We start from the raw sequence: 19,772 nt of genomic DNA on the forward strand, positions 1-19,772 counted from the left end.
CACTTCGTGCCCTCTTTGATTAAAGTCAGAAAGGCCCCAATTTTCAGATGCGTCTGGAACACCACCCCGAGCAACGGAGCTTTCCGACCTGTCATCCGGTCGTACAATAATAGCCAATAGCCGCATTGTCTTAACCCTCGGCTTGACACGCCCCTCTCGCCGTATTGTCCCACGAGCAATGCTGGTTGTCAGTAGCGTGCGCTTGGAAAAGTTCATGGTCAATGGTCCTCAGATGCGCTTGGGGAATGTGCAATTCTGATGAAAGATATCCTGCTGGGGTTCATTTTCCAAAGCCTAAAACACAGTTGACAAAGTGTCTACGATGGATTAAGGCTCCCGGAAGAGCGCACGTACAACTAAATGTGAACAATATCAACAAACACAAGGTTGTATGTTCGAAGGTAAGTGAGGGAGAAGTAACTTCTCTGATTTTGATTGAATTATTTACTATTATCCGATTAAATATACTATTTTATCCTGTTGGATTTCAATATGAAGTTTGTGAGGCGTCAAACTTTTTTTTTTTTTGCATCGATCGCCGACGTTTCGCTGTAACGGAGCAGGACGCAAAGTCAGAGCTTTGCGTCCTGCTCCGTCCAAAATCTTAATTCCGTGTACATATCCTTACGTGAAATAGTTGAGACCTCTCTGTAGAACTCTCTTGAACAAGTCATTTGGAAAAAACATAGCCCAATATTATCTGGAATACGCGATAGGGAATCCACTTCAAACCTGTTTTGTTCAATCGCCATTTTGGAAACTCGTGGGACATGGCGAAAGGGGCGGAGCCGATGCCAATACCGATGTTGCGGTTTTTTAAAAGCCAGTGTCCGACATTTTGACCGATATACGAACATTTACAGTGTAGACACTGGAGAAATGTCTATGTATCTTCTCAAACGGTTAAAAATATGTTTGCGTGCACTCTGCTTAAGATGAATCATCCTCGGCGTTATTACCCTCAAGTTGAATTCTGCTTTCACGGCCACAGACCTCTCAGCGGTTATTTACGACTGAGCAAATATATTGAAGGAAGCGGAAGGTGAAACGCGAGTCTATTTTTTAAAATGTTTTTTTTTTTTTTTTTAATTTAAGCCAATTAAACGGTACACGTGTCTTGAGGGAACACGCCGACGCAGATGATTGAGCATGACAAAGCGAACGAGTCATCTATTGATTGAGGGTCCGCAAACAACTTTGTGATGTTTGCTGGTCCTAAATCCCCGTAAGGCGCCCTTTAGAAAGTCACTTTTTTTTTAATTTTTTTTTTTATTGAACTCCCTAACTCATTACCTTTTTCACTGCTTGTTTATCACACGTTTTTTGTTTACACTGTCGCATTTTGAATTATGGATGGTTACGACCTATTCAGCATTTCAACTGCAAATTTTAAGCCTCCAGATAACAATCTTAAAGGATTAAAATGAGCATGCAAACATGTAGGTTAATTCTGTTTATTCAGAAGGGGTGGGGTCCGAGTTTTGGTGCCAATAGTGACAAAATTGATAACTAATGGGCACTTACACCTCTCCCTGAAAAATATTAATTGCTCATAGTAATATTTTAAGCTCTCGACATGCCACAAACTACAGTTCCAATATAGCTTTGTTTTACTTTATCCTTAATAAATGACTCACCAATGATTTTATTATTTTTTAAATGTTCCGAAATCGCCCCCATGTTGTTGTCATTCTGAGGTGCTTTGCGTGGAAAATTTAAAGACTTAAAAAAAAAAAATTCAATTTTGGAATGAGGCTATAACAGCAAAATGTGGAAAATGTGAAGTGGTGTAACTAAGTTTCCGGATGGGTGCACATGGTGGGCTTTGCTGCAAGGTGGGGCAGCTTCCAGTGCGCAGTGGCTGTTAACCACCCGAAAAAAAAAAAAAAAACAACACCATGAGGAAATGCCTGTGGAGGCCGAAGCTGGCGACAGATGGTTTGGAGACAAATCAGCCTGGGAGTCAGGATCTTTGCCCGGGGACGACTCGGCCCTTTCACATTCTGTCCGTGTGTGTTTTTATTTAGAAAATTGCACGTGAGAATTAATTTGGATGTGCATTTAGCTTCATTTATCCATCCACGCATTTTCCAGAGCACACGTTCGCATCAGGGTGCGAGTTCCGTCACATTTAAGCATCAGTTACTGAATCTTCTGGGAAAACGATGCACTTGTTGAGCCATTTGTCTTTGGGGAACCAAAACCTTTTGCGGTGGAGCCCCCTTCCCTCTTCATGCGTCATTTTCAGCCTCGTCACCGTTGGCAACTCTCATTACTTATCGCAATGATCTGCGGGTCAATATTCCGACTTGCGGCGGGTCACCTTGCGCGTTGCCGGCGCTAATAACGGAAACAAGGTTGGCACGGACGTTGAGTCATGGCGGTGGAAGTGGACGTCAGCCCGTGTTGCGTAAGAATGCGCTGAATGGAAGGACTGGCTTCACGTTGCAGGCTGCTTATTTAATCGGAGACCTGTGGAGGGAATTATAATATCATTTGATGCAGATTTTTGCTCGGTTTTGGCAATATTCCCCCTCCAGATCTCGGATGTTGGACATTGATGAGAACCATCAAAGTAATACTTTAGGGAAATGATTCTCAACTAGTGGGTCAGGACATAAAATTAGGTCGCAGAGTCATTCAGAGTGGGTTGTGTACTGCTACTAAATTTATAGCATATTCTTCTTCTTCTTTTCCTTTCGGCTTGTCCCGATTAGGGGTCGCCACAGTCCGCATCCTCCTCTCTAACAGCCACAGTCCTCATGTCCTCCCTGACATCATCCATCAACCTTTTCTGTGGTCTTCCTCTCTCTTGCTCTTTTGCCTGGCAGCTCCATCCTCAGCACCCTTTTTACCAACCTACTCACTCTCTCGTCTATGGACATGTCCAAACCATGGATGTTTGCGCTCTCTTACCTTATCTCTAAAACATCCAACTTTGGCTGTCCCTCTAATGAGCTCATTTCTAATCCTATCCAACCTGCTCACACCAAGCGAGAACCTCAACATCTTCATTTGTGCCACCTCCAGTTCTGCTTCCGTGCCACCGTCTCTAATCTGTACATCATGGCCGGCCTCACCACTGTTTTCTAAACTTTGCCCTTCATCATAGCAGAGACTCTTCTGTCACATAGAACACCAGACACCAACTGTTCCAACCCCGCTTGGACCCGTTTCTTCACTTCCTTACCACACTCTCCGTTGCTCTGTATTGTTGACCCCGAGTATTTGAAGTCGTCCACCCTCGCCATCTCTTCACTCTCTCTCATCCACGCACATAAACTCTGTTTTACTTTGGCTCATCTTCATTCCTCTCCTTTCCACTGCTTGTCTCCATCTTTCTAATTGTTCCTCCACCTGCTCCCTGCTTTCACTCATCGTTAAAACTGTTGCTTTGGTGTACAGCCTTCATTTCTTAAAAAGAAGACAAACTATCGATGTTGCTGAAAAGAAGACAACGGACGATCGGGCCTTTGGAACAATGATCGCAAGGGAAGATTTTCAAATTTGGCCCCAATTGTCGGTATGTAAGTGCCAAACGCTTTTTAGTCCCTACGGTGTAGTCTCATCGCAATTAAATCAAAGTATCTGTTATGTCACAGCATGTTCCTGTTGTATCCCGAGGCTGTGCAAACACGACATACGCTTGACTCGCAATGTCGGCTCAAGCGTCAACGCATCCTCAAGCCGGCCTGTGTAATGAAATATGTTTTTGATCTGGTATTGAGTGTTCCCTCAAGTCCACAGTAAACGATTAGCATACATTGCGCTGTGGTTTTATGCCACAAAAGCCCGATGTTTACTTCCTCTTCGTGTCATCTTTTTTGCATCGCTCTGTCTTTTCCCGTTTGAAGTAGCTCATTTGGCCCGTCTGGCCAAACAAAGGAAATAATTGCGATTCCGAGGCTTGTTCTTCGCATTGAAATGTAAACACTTCAATATTTCATCCGTCAGCCCATTTGAATTTGAGACAGATTGTCGGTGGTTCAAGCGTAACCCCTTCGAGTGTCCTGAAAAAAAAAAAAATGCTTTACTGATTAATATGATCTGTGCCATAGCAGATGCAGGAAAGGAAAACTGGACTGCCCAAAGTATGAGCGAAGACAACGGCTTCTAGAAAGGGCAAAACAATGACCCCCTTTCACGGCGAGCGGGATGACATTTTGTGCGAGGGACGCCACGCTCTTCATGTGACTCTCACAGAACGCGCTCAGTCCCGAAACAAGCAGTAAAATCCCAAGTTGGCGTCATTTGTCTGACATTTTGTTCCACCACAGTGGAAGAAGTTTAGCTTTTTTTTTTTTCCTGTTTAAATTATATAACCGAGTGGACTTCTTTTTTTGGCACGTTGAGACATTTGTACTTGCCTCGTTTGTCCCGCAGCATCGTAAACTAGAACGCGTGACTGCACATTCTATTTCGTCACTGTGTAACCAAGTGTATTATAATAGAGTGTACTTAAAAGTAGATGCAAAGGCAGCGTAGTAGTAGCATAGTAGCTCCTTTACTTTACAAATGAGCTTGAAGTTATATGCAGGAATAGCTAAGAGACGTATAGTGACTACCGTTTAGCAAAGCTAGCAACACGCTGGAAGCGCTTACACGCGTAGTACACTGCCAGCTAGTGATAGCATTAACAGAGCTAGTCATCGTCAAATGGAAGCATTGTCAGAGCTAGCGACAGTCCAGTAAAAAGTAAAACCCAAGATGGCAACTAGTGACGGTACGAGCAGAGCTAGCGGCAGTCCAGTAAAAACAGACATCAAAGTTCGCAGTTTACAGCGAGCGATCGAAGATGAGCCGCGCTAGCGACAGTCAGATAAGCTAGCAACTCTTTGGTGGAAGGTCACAAGTGATGTATTCGTTGTCCGTCGTTTTTGCAGGTTTGTCAGGGTTTTCCAGCATGTTTGGGAAGAAGAAGAAACGGCTGGAGATCTCGGCCCCGTCCAACTTCGAGCACCGGGTCCACACGGGCTTCGATCCGCGGGAGCAGAAGTTCACCGGGCTGCCGCAGCAATGGCAGAGCCTCCTGGCCGACACGGCCAACCGGCCTAAGCCCATGGTGGACCCCTCCTACATCACCCCCATCCAGCTTGCACCCATGAAGGTAGGGGCCGGCCCAGATGGATCCAGCCGTGCCTGAACTTTTTTTTTTTTCCTTTTAGGATGTCGCTAACTCTTCCAGTTTGTCTTCTTCAGATTATCTGATTGTTTTTTTTTTTTTTTTTAAGGATACATTTTCACTTGAGCATGTCTGCCGCTTCTCAGCACTCCAATCCTACACTTGTTCCTTTGTTTTCTCCAGTGCCATCTGTCCACCTCGCACTATTACATCAGTCTTAATAGGCTCGCTAATAATCACATCCTGGCGCGCCGCGCTGCTTTAAACCTGCATTAAGCTGTTTATTACTCGCTTGTAAAGGGGTAACGACCGTGGACAGGGTTGTCAAGCTCAACACCGGCAAGGAGCGGGGCGGGAAGACACCTGTGTGTAAGTGTATTCCGCAGTACCAGCACCGGACACGTTGTTCTCCCGCCCCTGTTGTGTTGAAAGCAATTGTTACCGTCTGACATGCCCAGCCGTGCCCTTGCGGATTTCTATAGTTTTGTTAAATACGCGACGTGTAATCGTGCAGTAGATTTTCGACTGGGATTGGCAACAAACGGGTTGCGGCTAAAATGCTGTTTATTGTGAACTAGGATAAATATTCATTTTCAGTTATTACACAGTAGTTACAAGTTATTAGTAGAACCTGATTGACCTTTTGTGAAGCAACTTGTAGGATAACATACGGCGTCCTCCTACTAACACTTAAATGATTGAGTCGAGCTACCATTGAAGGATTCTGCGTTTGGATACAGTGCCGTTCGCTATTCTGCATATTCTCTTTGATGCGATGCGTTCAAAGCGGTTTGAGATCTGAGCGGCTGGAAATGAAAGTGGGAAAACAAGCGCATCTCGCTACTGATGTTTGTTGTCATTGTAAAAAAAAAAAAAAAAAATGTTGAAGACCTACATTTTTGGGGAGCAGATGACAAACATGACTCAGGCAAATGTTTGGTAAACTGACGTCGTCCCAGCTGGCTGCAAAAACACGTCTCGGTGGAAACAAGAATGAGGGAAATATGCTCGCTTATTGCAGGTTTAAACTTTGTTTTAGCCGCGAGCATCAATGCAAATCTCCATTTTCTTTTGTGTGTCCTCATCTCTGACCCTTCTGAGTGTCTCCTCTGTTGTGTTGTTGTTCATTGGCTATCGCACCGATACTCACAAAAGACGTTTGAGTAGATTCCGACCGGCCGCAGCGCTCCACCCGTAACGGTTGTGCCAGCGCCGAACGTCCGCGTACACTGTTCGTCGTTTCTCCGCTAATCGTTCAGATTTCCAGAAGGACCCCCCTCACCGCCCTCCAGGTTGGAAATTAACCATCGATCTGTTTCTGCATTCAAAGTGCGGATGCCGCTCAGCAAACGGGGAAGCCCCGAATGAATGTGGCGTTCCAGTGAAGATTTATTTGTGGATTGGCTTGAGGGTGACACAAGCAAGTGATTAAAGACTTTATAGACTCCTCCATTTTCCCAGCAGGACACGAGCAACAGGTAGTAACTGTCGTTGTTAGAATTGCGAAAAATACAGATTCGCTGTGTAACCTGCGCATGGATTGGTTACAGTGAGGAACAACATGAAAAAAACTGTTTTATCTAAAAGAATATCTATAGAGCTCGCACACGTACGTCATCAAATCGTGTCACTCGCCGGAAGTGTCTGTCTAGCAAAGCATTCTTCAATGCTAAGTCGGTTGGAGATGACGCAAAAATACGTCTAATAGAACGACGCCCAGAGTTTTGGCCGATATGGTTCAACATTTAGAAGGTGATAATAAATGAAAGTATGTGTAAAAATGAGAGACACTTGGGATAGAGGACCCGTATTTAATGCCGAAGTTTTTGCCGATCAGAAATTGGACTATTAACCCGCTTCCGCTTGTCTTGGACAACTCGATCTACACACGGATCTGGTGAGGAAGTCGTCGAGATTCACGCGGAAGAGTTTGAACGCGTAGAAAAGTCTGGACGCCTACAAATACTTCGTTGGTGGATCTGTTCTCAATCAAGAATAAATCCCACATACCGATGGAGCCGCTCAGATGTTTTCAATACAAATACCAATATTTAAATAAATGACCCCTGGTTTTACACAAACTCGCATTCATTAACTATGATTGGAAAGAAAAAAAAGACACAGAGTGGGCTCTTCGTACACGGAAGCGCGTTGCGGCCACACGTTAAACTTAGGTAAACCTCTCCCCAACAGCAATGTTTTTCTTAAAATTTGCATTGTTCTCAACTGTGTCCAATGCGTATTTATAAAAAGAAAATAAACCCCTGGGATAGGCTTCAGCCCCTGTACACGGAAGTGTGTTGCGGCCACAGGTTAACCTACGCAAACCTCTTTGTGACCGACATATATTTTATATGTAAAATGTGTGTCTTGGCTCAAAAGTCGGGAAACACTGACCAAAGCAGTCGGCGGACCCCGGAAAACTGTTGGTCAGTCGATCACAACGAAAGTTTCTTGTGTCCTTTCCGGCTGGAAATACAAATAACAATTCACCTCCGACTCCGCATCGCAGCCAGGGCGTACGAATCATTTCGGGCCGACGTTTGAATTACCTCGTGCCGTTCTTTAGCTCTCACTGCTAAAATGATCACAACCAAGAACAGCAATATGCCACAGGAAATATCTCTGAAGAGGGGGGAACAAGAAGATAATTGTCTTGCTCTCTTCACAGATATCTCCCAAGAAGGTGCGGCCGTCCGAAATGCCCAAAGTATGACTCCCGCTACCCGTCTGCCCCCCCCCCCCCCCACCTTGCACTCTAACCCTGCCCCGCCGCCTTGTTATTGCATCTCCTCGCCGCCGCCCGCCGCCGCGCATTTCGGTGGAGGCGGGAACCGGCGGAACGACTCCACACATGACATAACGACATTGCTCTGCCAAGTCTTTACTTAGAGCTCATTTCCACCCTTCGCTTTCTTTCAGCCGCATGAGCCGCCCCCCCCCATTCCCCAGGAAACGCTAGATGAGCTATAGCCGCATGTTCCCATGATCCTCTCATGATGATGATGATGATGATGCTAATCATAGAAATAATAATGATTGGTGCAAAGTGGCTCTGTGAAAGCTTGTTCTGCTCTGTTGACATGCTGCGAAGTGCCATTTTTAGCATATTTCCTCAAACCTTTGCAGCATTTTCACAATAGAAACCACAGTTGGTGCCTTGAGGTATGAGATGAATTCGTTCTGAGACCACATCCATAAGCCAACCAGTATCACAAATCACATTTCCCCATTGAAACGATGGGAAACGTCGTTAATCCGTTCCCGCCTCCACCCTGCAATTTTTTTTAAAAATCGGGAAAATGGTGCACTACAATATTGTACTTCATAAACCATAAAGCACTAACATAATTCAACAATTGTTTGTGCATCATGATATATAAATTTCAGTGCTGCTCCTTATGTACTGGCCTCGGCCACAAGGGGGCAGTATTTTAAGATAATACAGACAAACATCTTGATGACATTTCTGTCCTATTTACTGTGTTTATTACTGTTAAGTAAATACAATATTAATGGGTGCTGCTTGTCCTGCTAAAAAAAATAATCATGAGGATTCACCGTATTTCCAACATACAATTAGGTTTACAGTGTGCGTGTTAAATACATTCCGCCTGGCAAGTTGTGCACTTCTGCAAAAAAGACAGCAGTTTGTCTTGAATCATCAGGCTCAGCCGGAGTCTCGAGGCGGTTGTGTGGTTTTTTTTTTTTGTTGTTGTTGTTTTTTTTAAGTTTTGAAGCAGCGCTTCGATAGTAATAAGTGGGGCGCACAAACAATGGTTGAGAAAATCAGCTTTCTCAGCGTCGGCTCGAGGAGGAAACGTTGTAGCTTTTTAGCTTGCGTCGCCTCCTCGCATTTGATTGCCTGGAACCCGACAGCCGTTCGTAGACTCGTGCTAGTGTTCTTGCACTAGGATTGAACACCCCTCGCTCACAAATGTGTGGATATTTATACGTATAAAAGAAATGGCGAAAGCAATATGATGTTGGCAGTTCTGTTCCTAGCACTCCTGTGCACACTAAGAACAAATAATACATTATGGCTAGTGTGTGTTATGCTCGTGTGTATGGTTTTGCTCATGAGTTTACATAGGCTACCAGAATTTGCTAATTATTCCCATTTTGAGGGAAAACATGATTGAATGGGAACAAATAGATTTTTTTTTCTTTAACAATTCGAGCTAATCTGAAATGCCCTTGCGCTTTGATTTCAATCCCATTAAAAACACAACGGAAATCCCGGTTTTCGTGAATCCGCTCGCTTTTTGTCGCTTTGAAAACGATCCGTACCAATCCCGCCCGCCTGCTGGTGTGAGTCCACCACTCATTTAAAAAAAAAAAAAAAAAGCATTCCATATGCGTATGGAACTTTATTGACACTTCACTTTTACAGCTTGTAAACATTTTGTCATGCTGCATTGCATCATGGGCACATCTGCTATTTGCCGTTGATTTTATTTTGCTTTTTTACTACTCTGGTGTGTGTGTTTCTGTTCTATACATATTTTGTCAGGCAAATTTAAGTAAGTTCAGATGCAGCGATTTCTTGAGGGAAACTTTTTCACGACAGATCACTTACCAGTAGCGGATTACGATTGTCGTGGGAGATGAGATATCTTAAATATTATATTGGATAAAAGAGAATAAGATTTTCTGTTTTGTTGTTTGTATGGGTTTCACATTGTTTTCTGCTAGCTTGTTGAACTCGAGTTTATCGCTGTAAAGCCTCGGTCCTCGAACATCCCCGTATTCGAACGAAAAGTTCGAGACTTTTTTGCTTCTGTTTTAGAACAAAAATCGGTACTCGAACGCCCCGCCGACAAAACCCGGAAATAACATATTGCGCGCGGGCAGACCAGCTGACCCACGACGCGTTTTGTTGTGAATTCCAACGCCGCCGAAAAAACCCGGAAATAACATGACGCGCGCGGTGCAAGCGCCTGACCCACCCACAAAGTGTTTTGTTAAAGGCAAGTCGAACGCCCCCCGGAAAAAAAACCCGGAAATGACATAATGAACGCGGCGCAGCCAGCGCACTTTTGTGATTCTTTATAACGCAGCCTCTGTACACAGACGTCTCCCGGTAGTGACTGTTGTTTCTCTTTGTCTACCGTATTAACCCCCAATCATGGCTCCAAAGAAGGCAAGTTGCTTTTTTAAAGTTATTCTGCACTTTTGTTAATAAACAAAGTTTACAAGGCCGGGCGCCGAGTCGCTACAGATACGGCAATGCACTCCCAGCCTAGCGTACTCTACTACTAAAGCATACATTTGAAGCAAAAAATAAATATAGTTCTTAAATTAGTTTATTATTTAAAGTATTTAAACTATACATGTGTTTCTACTATGCAATTTATTATCAGGTAAACCTAAAAAAAATACTTTAAAAAGCCCAATTTTTTTAGGCTTGGAACGCATTATTTCTTTTTCCATTCATTGTAATGGGAAACATCGATTCGGTTTTCGAACAAATCACTTCTCGAACCGTTTCCTGGAACGGATTGTGGTGTGGCTTTTGGAACAGATTATTTGCATTTACATGATTTCCTAAGCAAAATTTTGCTTTGGTTTTTGCACAGTTTGGTTTTCGACTTTTCGGAAAGGATTAACAGACAAACCAAGGTTGCACTGTTAATGTTATGCATGATCGCTAGACATTGCAAATTCTGCCGTGGTATGTATGGCGCTACGACACATGTGCGTGTGCGTGTCATCCGGTAATCCAAGCGGAGAACTCCTGCCGTGAAGCCGTAATAACGTCTACTAGCACCCTTGCCGTCCCGCCGGCGGTCTCATGTTTTATGCGTGAGGGCCGTAGCCTTGATTGTCAGGCTGCTCATCTCCGCTGGAGCGTTAGCTTTGCTTTCCGGCTCCCCACCGCCGCCATCATCATCATCGTCATCGTCACCACCAGGCAGGCTAATTCACGAGTGTGGGTCTTAAACACGGCTGTCTCAAAGGTGTCATGTTGATTTCAAAATTCAAGCGTGTTTGCGTCAAGGCTTGGTGGGAGTCATGAAAGTGGTTTCATGTTGCACTTTGGACTTTCACACCCTCAAATACAGCGATGGGGTGTTTGTATGCCCGCCTACGGGTTTGCGTGCGTTCACGTGGGCGCACGTTGCCTTCTACGTGGACTTTGCTCAGGTTTTCTCAGCTGCGGTTGCAATTACGGTCGACGGGAGCGACATGCCGAGAATGTGAGTGGTTTGCCCTCGTAACGTCCGCCGGGATTTGATTACAGGGAATCCTGCCTTTCCAACGGGTCCTGACATTTGAGGTTAAGAACCGCGTGAAGTCATCTCGTTCCACGCGACAAAAGAAGTTAGCGCTTTACATTGTTTTTCATCTTTTTCTTTTGTGTTATGAAAGAATACATTAGATGAAAAATATATTGTGATAAGATGGTGTTCACGCCCTGATTAAGCAGGGAAGTCGTACAGTTAATTATTCCAAAGTAGTTTACATCTGGCGGCACGGTGAGTCAGCTGGAAACTGTTAGCCTCACAGTTCTGAGGTCCCGTGTTCGATCCCGGACCCGCCTTGTGTGGAGTTTGCATGTTCTCCCCGTGCCTGGGTGGGATTCCTACGGGCACTCCGGTTTCCTCCCACATCCCAAAAATATGCAACATTAATTGGACACTCTAAATTGCCTCTAGGTGTGATTGTGAGTGCAACTGTTTGTCTCGATGTGCACTCTGATTGGCTGGCGACCAGTTCAGGGTGTACCCCGCCTCCTCCCTGTGAACAGCTGGGATAGGCTCCAGCTCTCCTCATGACCCTTGTGAGGATACGCGGCAAATAAAATGGATGGCTGGATAGATTGCATCCATCTAAATGGGAGGAGATAGGTTTAGTCTGGGTTGTTGTCGGAAGTTGCATGTACACACCCACTTTAGCTGCATCTGTAAGCTGTTTTTTTTTTAAAGGTCGTAAAATGAGTTTGAAATGATGTTAAAACCGGATCATATTTTGTGGCATAGTTACGGTTGAAATGATTAATGTAGGAACATTTTTATAAAATGTTGGCGGTGGGGTGGGCCTTCAATTATGTATTCTCCCCAGCGATACTACATGATAACCGCTAGGAAAAACAATCCGGGGGAAAAAAATGTAAACCGATCATTTATGAATGTCAGAATGACCTGAAAGATTGAGACCAGCATTGCAATCCAGGATCTTTTGCACACAACAGACTTCCTCTTTTTTTTTTTTTTTTTTTTTTTTCCTGTCGCCATGGAGCACCCACCCACTACACACACACATACACACACACTCACACACACTTGTGTCCGTGAGGCGCATGCAGTGCACTGTGGGTAGTGTGGGCGGAGAAATCTCAGAGTATTTTCAGGAAGCTGAACGTTCAGCCTTACATCATCCAGGAAGAGGTAGATTGTCAGCAAGCACTTCATGGATGCAGAATTGTTTTGGAACGCCAACACAGGGTTGCCAGTTTTGCTCGAAAAGACTTAAATCATTTCATCGGGGCAGGGGGGTGGGGGGTGCGGTTCCTCGGACGTTCAATAGGGGGCAGTAAGGCATCAAAGTCAAAATGGCGGCACGTGATACCTGCCAGGCTCGAAATGTCATCCGGCCGCCCCGCACCCGCCGACCCTTTTAGAGGAAACCCGATCGTGCCGCTGCTCAGAAGCGAGAAGGTCTCCAGCCGGAGGACAGCGGTGACCGGCGACGGTCACGGCGGGGGGGCGGGTGTCAAGGAGCCGGGGAGGCCGGCGACACCGGCGAGGCCAGGGCCTTCGGAGGGATGCCGGACTTCCGCCAGGTTAAGGGGACACAACAACAGGTGGGATTTCTGTCTGGGTGAAAATTCTGCTGGGACTGCAACTGAAATTTGGTCTTTGCCAGGAGATCTGATAGATTTGGTGCTGCTGGATGCTCACATACAGTACTTAGCATATGATGACCTGTTTTTTGGTGGTTCTGGTTCTTGAGAGAGAGGTTTGTTCTGTTTGGAAGTCTTTTCCCGCTGGGTTTATAGTTACAATTAATATGAAGAAGAAAACAATTTTTGCATCAACATTTTACTGGCGTAATCACTTTTTCCTCATACTGTTGTTATGTAGAACAAGGACAAGCTTGAATCACATCCCAAGACATTCAGAGCTCGAAAAGCTGTTACTTTAATACTCCTGTGGCGCCCTCGTATGGCGAAGCGTGGAACTGCAACTCAACCGTAAATCCGAGAAAGTGGTTTAAACAAAATCATTGAATACAAATTCTGATGTAATCATGTGATATGTTAAAAGTGTGGTTATAAAATTAATTACCTAAATAATTTTTTTAAACAATTTCCGTCCATTTTATGCAGTCTTTAAAATTACAATGAGGGGAGAAAATTTATGAATAAGGTTTTAAATGTAAATAATAAAAAACGTTTTTTTTTTTCCTCCTCATTTTTATTTATTTATTTTTTAAAGCTGTCCTTTTCAGCTACATGATCCTGCAGAGTGGTCTTATCCCAATAACGAACTATGAATTACAATTTTCTTCCCCCTCATGAAATCAATCACAACTGATAGATTTGAGCAGACGTTGAGGTCGTCCTAAATAGCGACGACGGTGACTGGAACCCCGCAGAGCAACCCTTTTGTCTCCTAATGCTGGTCCAGGATGTAGGCCACGAATATGCTTAAGGTCACAGATGGGACTTGTTTGTATTTCATTATGCCTCTGCCGCTAATCTTATTATTATTATTTTTTTTTTTTTTTGGGATGAAACTCTGCAGCTTGTCGTTGAGACTTGGGGTCGAAGGGCACCGGGTCAAAGCGGGTGTGGCCGTGGGTGGAGGCCAAGACGTAAACCCTGCAAATAAAGCAAAGCGGTGACGTTGAACGCTGCAAAAGTCAAAACGTTCGCGGTTATGTCGATGTTCCCTGTGACTGGCTGGCGACCAGTTCAGGGTGTCGTTTGCCTTTTGCCTGAAGCTTGCTGGGATAGGCTCCGGCTCTCCCGCAACCCGTGTGAGGATAAGCAGCTTGGAAAATGGAAATTCTATATTATTGGTGATTATTTTCCCTTTATGTCAGTGGTTCCCAAACTTTTTTTTTTTTTTTGCAGCGCCCCCTTTTGAGATTAAATTATTTTCAGCCCCCCCCCTCCCCTTCGATATATATATATATATATATAATATATATATATATATATATATATATATATATACACACACACACACATACACGCTTTTTCAATCAATACGCATAAGCTTAGCTGGTAATAATCACTGCATTGGTCACTTTTACAGTTGAAAAATTACATTGGCCACAAGCCAGCAAGAATAAACAAAATTCCTTTTTTTCCAGTTAAAATTGAACATCTTTCATTTCATTTGACATCATTTCAGTGGCTGTTGTGGGCTCGTGTTCGCTGTAATAAAAATTAGCTCCATCTGATGATAGGAAAATGATATCATAAATATGTGAGACTTTGTTTTTATATATTTCCGGAAATATTCGCATTACCAAATGGTCCCGGCAGATTTTTTTTTTCCAGATGATTTTACCAATTTTGTGGGGGGGGGGCAAACTTCCCTTTAAGCGATCCCCCCCCAATCAATTATTTAAATTCCCTTCTTTAAGCTTCTTAACTGCAATTACTGTAAAAAAGTAAGTGTCTTTCGGCTTGTCCCATACAAACTGTTATTCCTAACACCGCAGTCGAAGTTACTGTTGCTATAACTATTAACATCCAGCAGAGGACGCCAGAGTGTAGGACATGGGAAATTTCTGGCTCTCATTTGTTCTCTGGGACTGGTAGTGCCGAAAACTACTGTAGTCGCTTCCAAATTGTTACATTCAGCCCTGCAGACCCAACCCAGAGATCTCTAGAAGGTACTACGCGGGTCTAAATTCAGAAATTCAGAGTTTTGGTGGTAAAGTCCCAAACAAGAGAGGAGATCTGCATCTGCGGCGCGTGTCTTGTGCATGCTAACGTCGCAAACAAAAACCATAAATCAAAACGACGTCAAGGTTAAGTCATGCCGACCGACTGGGAAGTGTTGTCCTTATCCCCCCCCCCTCCCCCCTTGACGGAAACGCTCCAGCGGGCCTCGGCGCCAAGGTTGGACTCCCGTAACTCGAAATATTTCTGCTCTCCTCGGTGTTCTGTGTGAACGGCGCCGACCCGGCAGTTTTTCCACAAGAATTTTAAACGTCGCACCAGCAGCATGAAAGCGGTGCTCATTAGTCCTGTTCTGGCATTCCCATCATGCATTGCGGCAGAGGCGCAAATGACCCCAGATCGCCGGCAAGGTTTTAGCGCGCTCGTATTTCACCGTTGGGAGGTTTTTTTTAAATCTTTTTTCTCGTGAAATCTGAGAAAGGAGGTCCAGCGAAGTGAATGGCTGACGCATTTGAGTGCCCCCCATAAAAGGCCGTACTTTGCAGCGTCCCCGGCCGACCCGTCGGCCTCCGAAAAAGCAGCCGGGACTCAGTGGAAGGCCACGCTCGTTAATTATGCTGCTTTGGTTAGCAGCAAGGTTAATCCTCCCTTATCTCCCCCAATGAGCCTCATTTGTCATGCACCCGCCCCCTCCTCCCTCTCCTCCTCCTCCTCCTCCTTTCTTTTCTTTTTTGTTCTCAGAGAAAGTCGACTGTGTTCTTCCTCTTCATTTGTCTTTGTCGTGTCATTCGTCCGGTTTTATTTCCTTTCGCGCGTTTTTCATTTCATCCACCCTCAGTCTTCGTTTACACCTTTTGAACTTTCTCCCCTCTTTCCTTTCTTTGACTTCCCTTTTCTTTGCTGTTCTTTTCACATTTTTAAATCATTTCCTTTCCTTGTATTCTTTCATTTTTCCATCCTGTCTTTTCTTTTCCCTACTCATTTCTTCTCATTTTTTTTACCCCTTACCTATCCTGTCTCCCGCTTTCTTTTCCTTTCCTCAGTTCCCTTCTTTTTCCCTTGCTTTTCCTTCCCGTCATTCGCTATACTGCACACCGTGGGCGTCAAACTCGTTTTTTGTCACGGGCCACATTGGAGTTCCGGTTTCCCTCATCGGGCCTTTACGACTGCAAAACCATAAAAATGTTTGACTGCCTCATCATAATTTTGAAATTTTGGTACAGTTTTGAATAAAAATCTTGGAACTTCATACACAGATTTAATTTAGCTTTGCGGGCCACGTAAAATCTTGCGGCGGGCCGGATCTGGCCCCCGGGCCTTGAGTTTGACACCTGTGCTGTATACTCTTATTTCCACTAACTGCACTTGCTCTGTCGTTTCTTTTCCTCCCTTTCCGGTCCCTTCCCCTCCACCCGTTTCCTTTCCCCTCCTTCTGTCCCCTCTCCATCTCCCCCTTTTTTCTTCCCCTTTCAATCCATTCTTTTCCCTTTCCTTCGCTCTTTTGTCCTGTCTTGTCCCGCGACATACTTTCCTTTCCTTCCTTCGTTCTTTCTCTCGTCCTTTCATCAGTTCCCTTCATCCCATCCTTCGTTCTTCCACTTTCCTGCCCCTTCCAGTCCTTTCATTTGAGTTCTGTTCCTTTTATTTCCCTTTCTCCTCGCCTTTCATCTTCACCCATACTCTCCGTCGTCTTTCTTTTGTCATTCCTCCGCTCTCATTTCCGATCCTGTCCTCTGCCTCCTTCTGCCCCCCCCCCTTCTGTACTTACCTTGAACGGTCCACGGTGAGCAGATCTATTACAGCTTATCACTAAAGGACAGGCCAACGCGGCACGCCGGTGAAATATGGCCGCTGTCAGAGCCGACGGCGTGCGCGAGGGCCGTGAGGGCGTAAAGAGGCGTCGGGTGGGGGCGCGAGTGGCACAGGGGGCGGCTTCTGCGGGGGCCGGTCGCTATAAGCCTTCTCATTCAAATTAATGGAAAGATTTCCAGGCGTGATCCCGACAGTGATTTGGCACGCAATTAACCTTCCCTCTTTCTCTCTCTCTTACCCCCCCCCATCCAACCCCCCAGGCAGCCATGTTTCTGCCTCCCGCTTACGAGGTGGTCAGCGCTGAAGGCTAATTGCGTAGCACTCGTACCTTCTTACGCAAAACCCAGCAAAGTTGGATACTGCCGCTGCTCTGCGCACTTTTCACACAGGGGGGGGCTTCCATAATTTGGTCATTAAATGAGGCGGTGGGCGCCGTTGCGCTTTGCCCCGGTATTGCAAAACAACAATGGCCGCAGCCCTCACCGCAGCCATTTCACGCGCTGACCCGCAAGTTTATTGTCTGAAACATATGTATTAGCTGAAAGAAGCACTCCTAGCCTAAAGGTAGTGATTAAAAAAAAAAAAGTGTGTTTATGAATGTGAACAGATGAGGCCCTCGAGTGATGACAATATGTCACAAAAAAAAGCAAACTGATGCAACGTTTGTGTATTTTTATTTGCTGAAATCTGCAGAAAAGCAAATGACTCCATCTCCTTCTTAATTTAAGGTCAATGTTTTATTTGAATGATAATTGGAAACAAGATTGTCTTGATCTGCTGCACATTTTATCAAAAAAAAAAAAAAAAAAAAAAAAAAGGGAAACGCCGCATCTTGCCCGGAACAGTAAATCTCATCTTTTCCATCTTTGTTTACTTCTGCACTTTCATTTCGTAATGAGTTCATTTTCTTTGCGACGAAATGAGCAATAAACGCAAGTTTTTCCTCCTCTCCTTTTGCCCTCCCTTGTCCTCCATATTTTGTTGCAAAGAAAATGGAGTGGAGGAAGTACGATTTAATGACGTGACGGTAATAAAACTTTAGTGCCCCCCCTCCCCCAAATCTGACAGCAACTGGATGTTTCGAATTGTGCGACTCGTGATGGATTGCCAGCAGTCCCTCAGAACGTCATCAAACCCCTTTTTAAAGAAATTCCATCCTTGGCCGTATTTCATACCCCCGCGTTGAGGATGGCGATTCCGATGTGCGTGTTTACGCTCTGCTGGGTGGGGGGGTTGGGAGCTCGGGGGGTGCGACCGGTGTTTGAAGACCCCCCCAGATGTGTTGTCGTGTCAGCACATCGGCGCGGCGCCGCCTTGCTGCCTCAGCGCATGTGACGCGAGTGCGACAGGGGCCGTCAAAACTGAGAACGGGCTGACGGCTGACGTGGAGGAAAGTCGGGCCGCGCCGCCAACAAAAAAAAGTAAATGATGTAATTATGGTCAAATGAAAACCCCTGAAAAATCCCAATCGTGTGGTTAGTGAAACTCAGGGGTGCTCAATTCATCGATCGCGATCGACTGGTCGATCCCGAGGCAGTCTTGGTCGATCGCAGGATGGCGTGCCCAAAAAAAAAAAAAAAAAAGGACGTCAATTGTGCAACGCTGATGCAGTCTCTTTGCAGATATTCTGCTTTGCGCGCAAAAAAATTAAAATAATCCAATGCAAATTGAAAGTATAACTTGCAGCTATTCAGTTTCTTTCATTTTGCAATGTGATTCAATGAGTGAGGGATGACCGGTTGTTTCATCCACTGGCACAAGTCACATACATAAGGTAAAAAAAAAAAAAAAATGAACGAAGAAGCCACTGGTTTCCTTCAGGCAGCACAATGAACTTTCTCTAACAAGAGCTGCTCCGCCACACTCTCTTTTTCCTAGTTTACCTTACAACCGCTCTTAAAAACATACACTCATAATTACAAATGTTATAGTACTTATGCAGCCCATTAATGTGTTTTATAATGACAGCGTCCACCACTGCTGCTTCAGTTAGCAACAGAGTCTGGGCAATGTAGAGCAAAGACGAGCTAGATGTGCCGCTTATGTTTACTTTTGATGTTAATGGAGGAAGAAATGCTGTTGTTTTAAGATGCCGTGACGAGTGTAGTGTCAGTGTATGTGAATAATCAACAAAAAACGAGATTTGATGGAGATTTTCTCTTTTCCGAGCGGGAAAGGTCTGGTCTGAAGCCAAAGTACAAAGTCCAGGATGAGATAGTGTGGAATTTTTAAAATTCCACCTTGGCACAGCCTGATCCAGGATGAAAGTACAGAAAATACAGTGCACAAAAAAGCTAAATCTGTATTTTAAATCCCCCCCCAACCCCGCCCCCACCAACCCCACCCCACCCCGTCATCGGTAGCTCACGAGAGACTGGCTGCTTGAAAAGTAGATGTTGGGGGGAAAAAAAAGTCTGGGCATACCCGGTTAAACTGATTTAAAGGACTGAATTATCCAACTCAACTTATTAGAGTTTTGTGTTTTATGGCCCACAATGCCACGCTAACATTAAATATAAAATATTTAGCAATTTTGTGTTGCCGTGAGTGACAGATGGCAGCCTTCCGTCATCAATTTACTTTACGTAGGATACATTTTCACCCGGATCAAGAAAATGTGACTTCTTTCTGACCCACCTTTCAACCGTAAAAAGGTGTATAAAAAAAAAAAAAAAAGAACTTTGTGTCCGCTGTATTTCTTCCCCGGCGGGAATGAAAACAGGCGCACTGGCTGACAGCTAATTTAGCGGCTTTCATGCGCTTCAGTGTGATTGCCACCGTTTTCTAATATGCAACTGTATTAAAGAGCCGGCCTAGCGCGTGAAATATCCACGATGCTGAGATTTTCACACGCATTAGCGCTGACACGCGGCCCAAATTGACGTGAAAACCAGAGGCGGTGGTAAAAGTATACATTAGGAAGAATACCAGGATGTCCCGGTGAATGTGATGTCATTTGACATATAAATATCTGAT

At 44.8% G+C, this 19,772-nt stretch overlaps 1 protein-coding gene across 4 annotated transcripts in view; it reads left to right on the top strand.

Annotated features, from left to right (window-relative positions):
- pak5 (p21 protein (Cdc42/Rac)-activated kinase 5) overlaps positions 1–19,772 on the top strand; it is a 54,233-nt gene that overhangs the window by 19,024 nt on the left and 15,437 nt on the right. For 2 of the 4 annotated variants that reach the window (XM_061812642.1, XM_061812645.1), the window contains exons 2-3: positions 4,884–5,107; positions 7,794–7,832. In XM_061812642.1, coding sequence (XP_061668626.1) covers positions 4,904–5,107; positions 7,794–7,832 — 243 coding nt within the window. In that variant the 5' untranslated portion in view covers positions 4,884–4,903. Of the gene's footprint in view, positions 1–4,883; positions 5,108–7,793; positions 7,833–12,370; positions 12,930–19,772 lie in introns of those variants that run through there. The other 2 variants (XM_061812643.1, XM_061812644.1) reach the window with 2 other exon arrangements.

This window comes from Syngnathoides biaculeatus, chromosome 23 (genome assembly GCF_019802595.1).
Source record: "Syngnathoides biaculeatus isolate LvHL_M chromosome 23, ASM1980259v1, whole genome shotgun sequence".
Classification (NCBI taxonomy): Eukaryota; Metazoa; Chordata; class Actinopteri; order Syngnathiformes; family Syngnathidae; genus Syngnathoides; species Syngnathoides biaculeatus.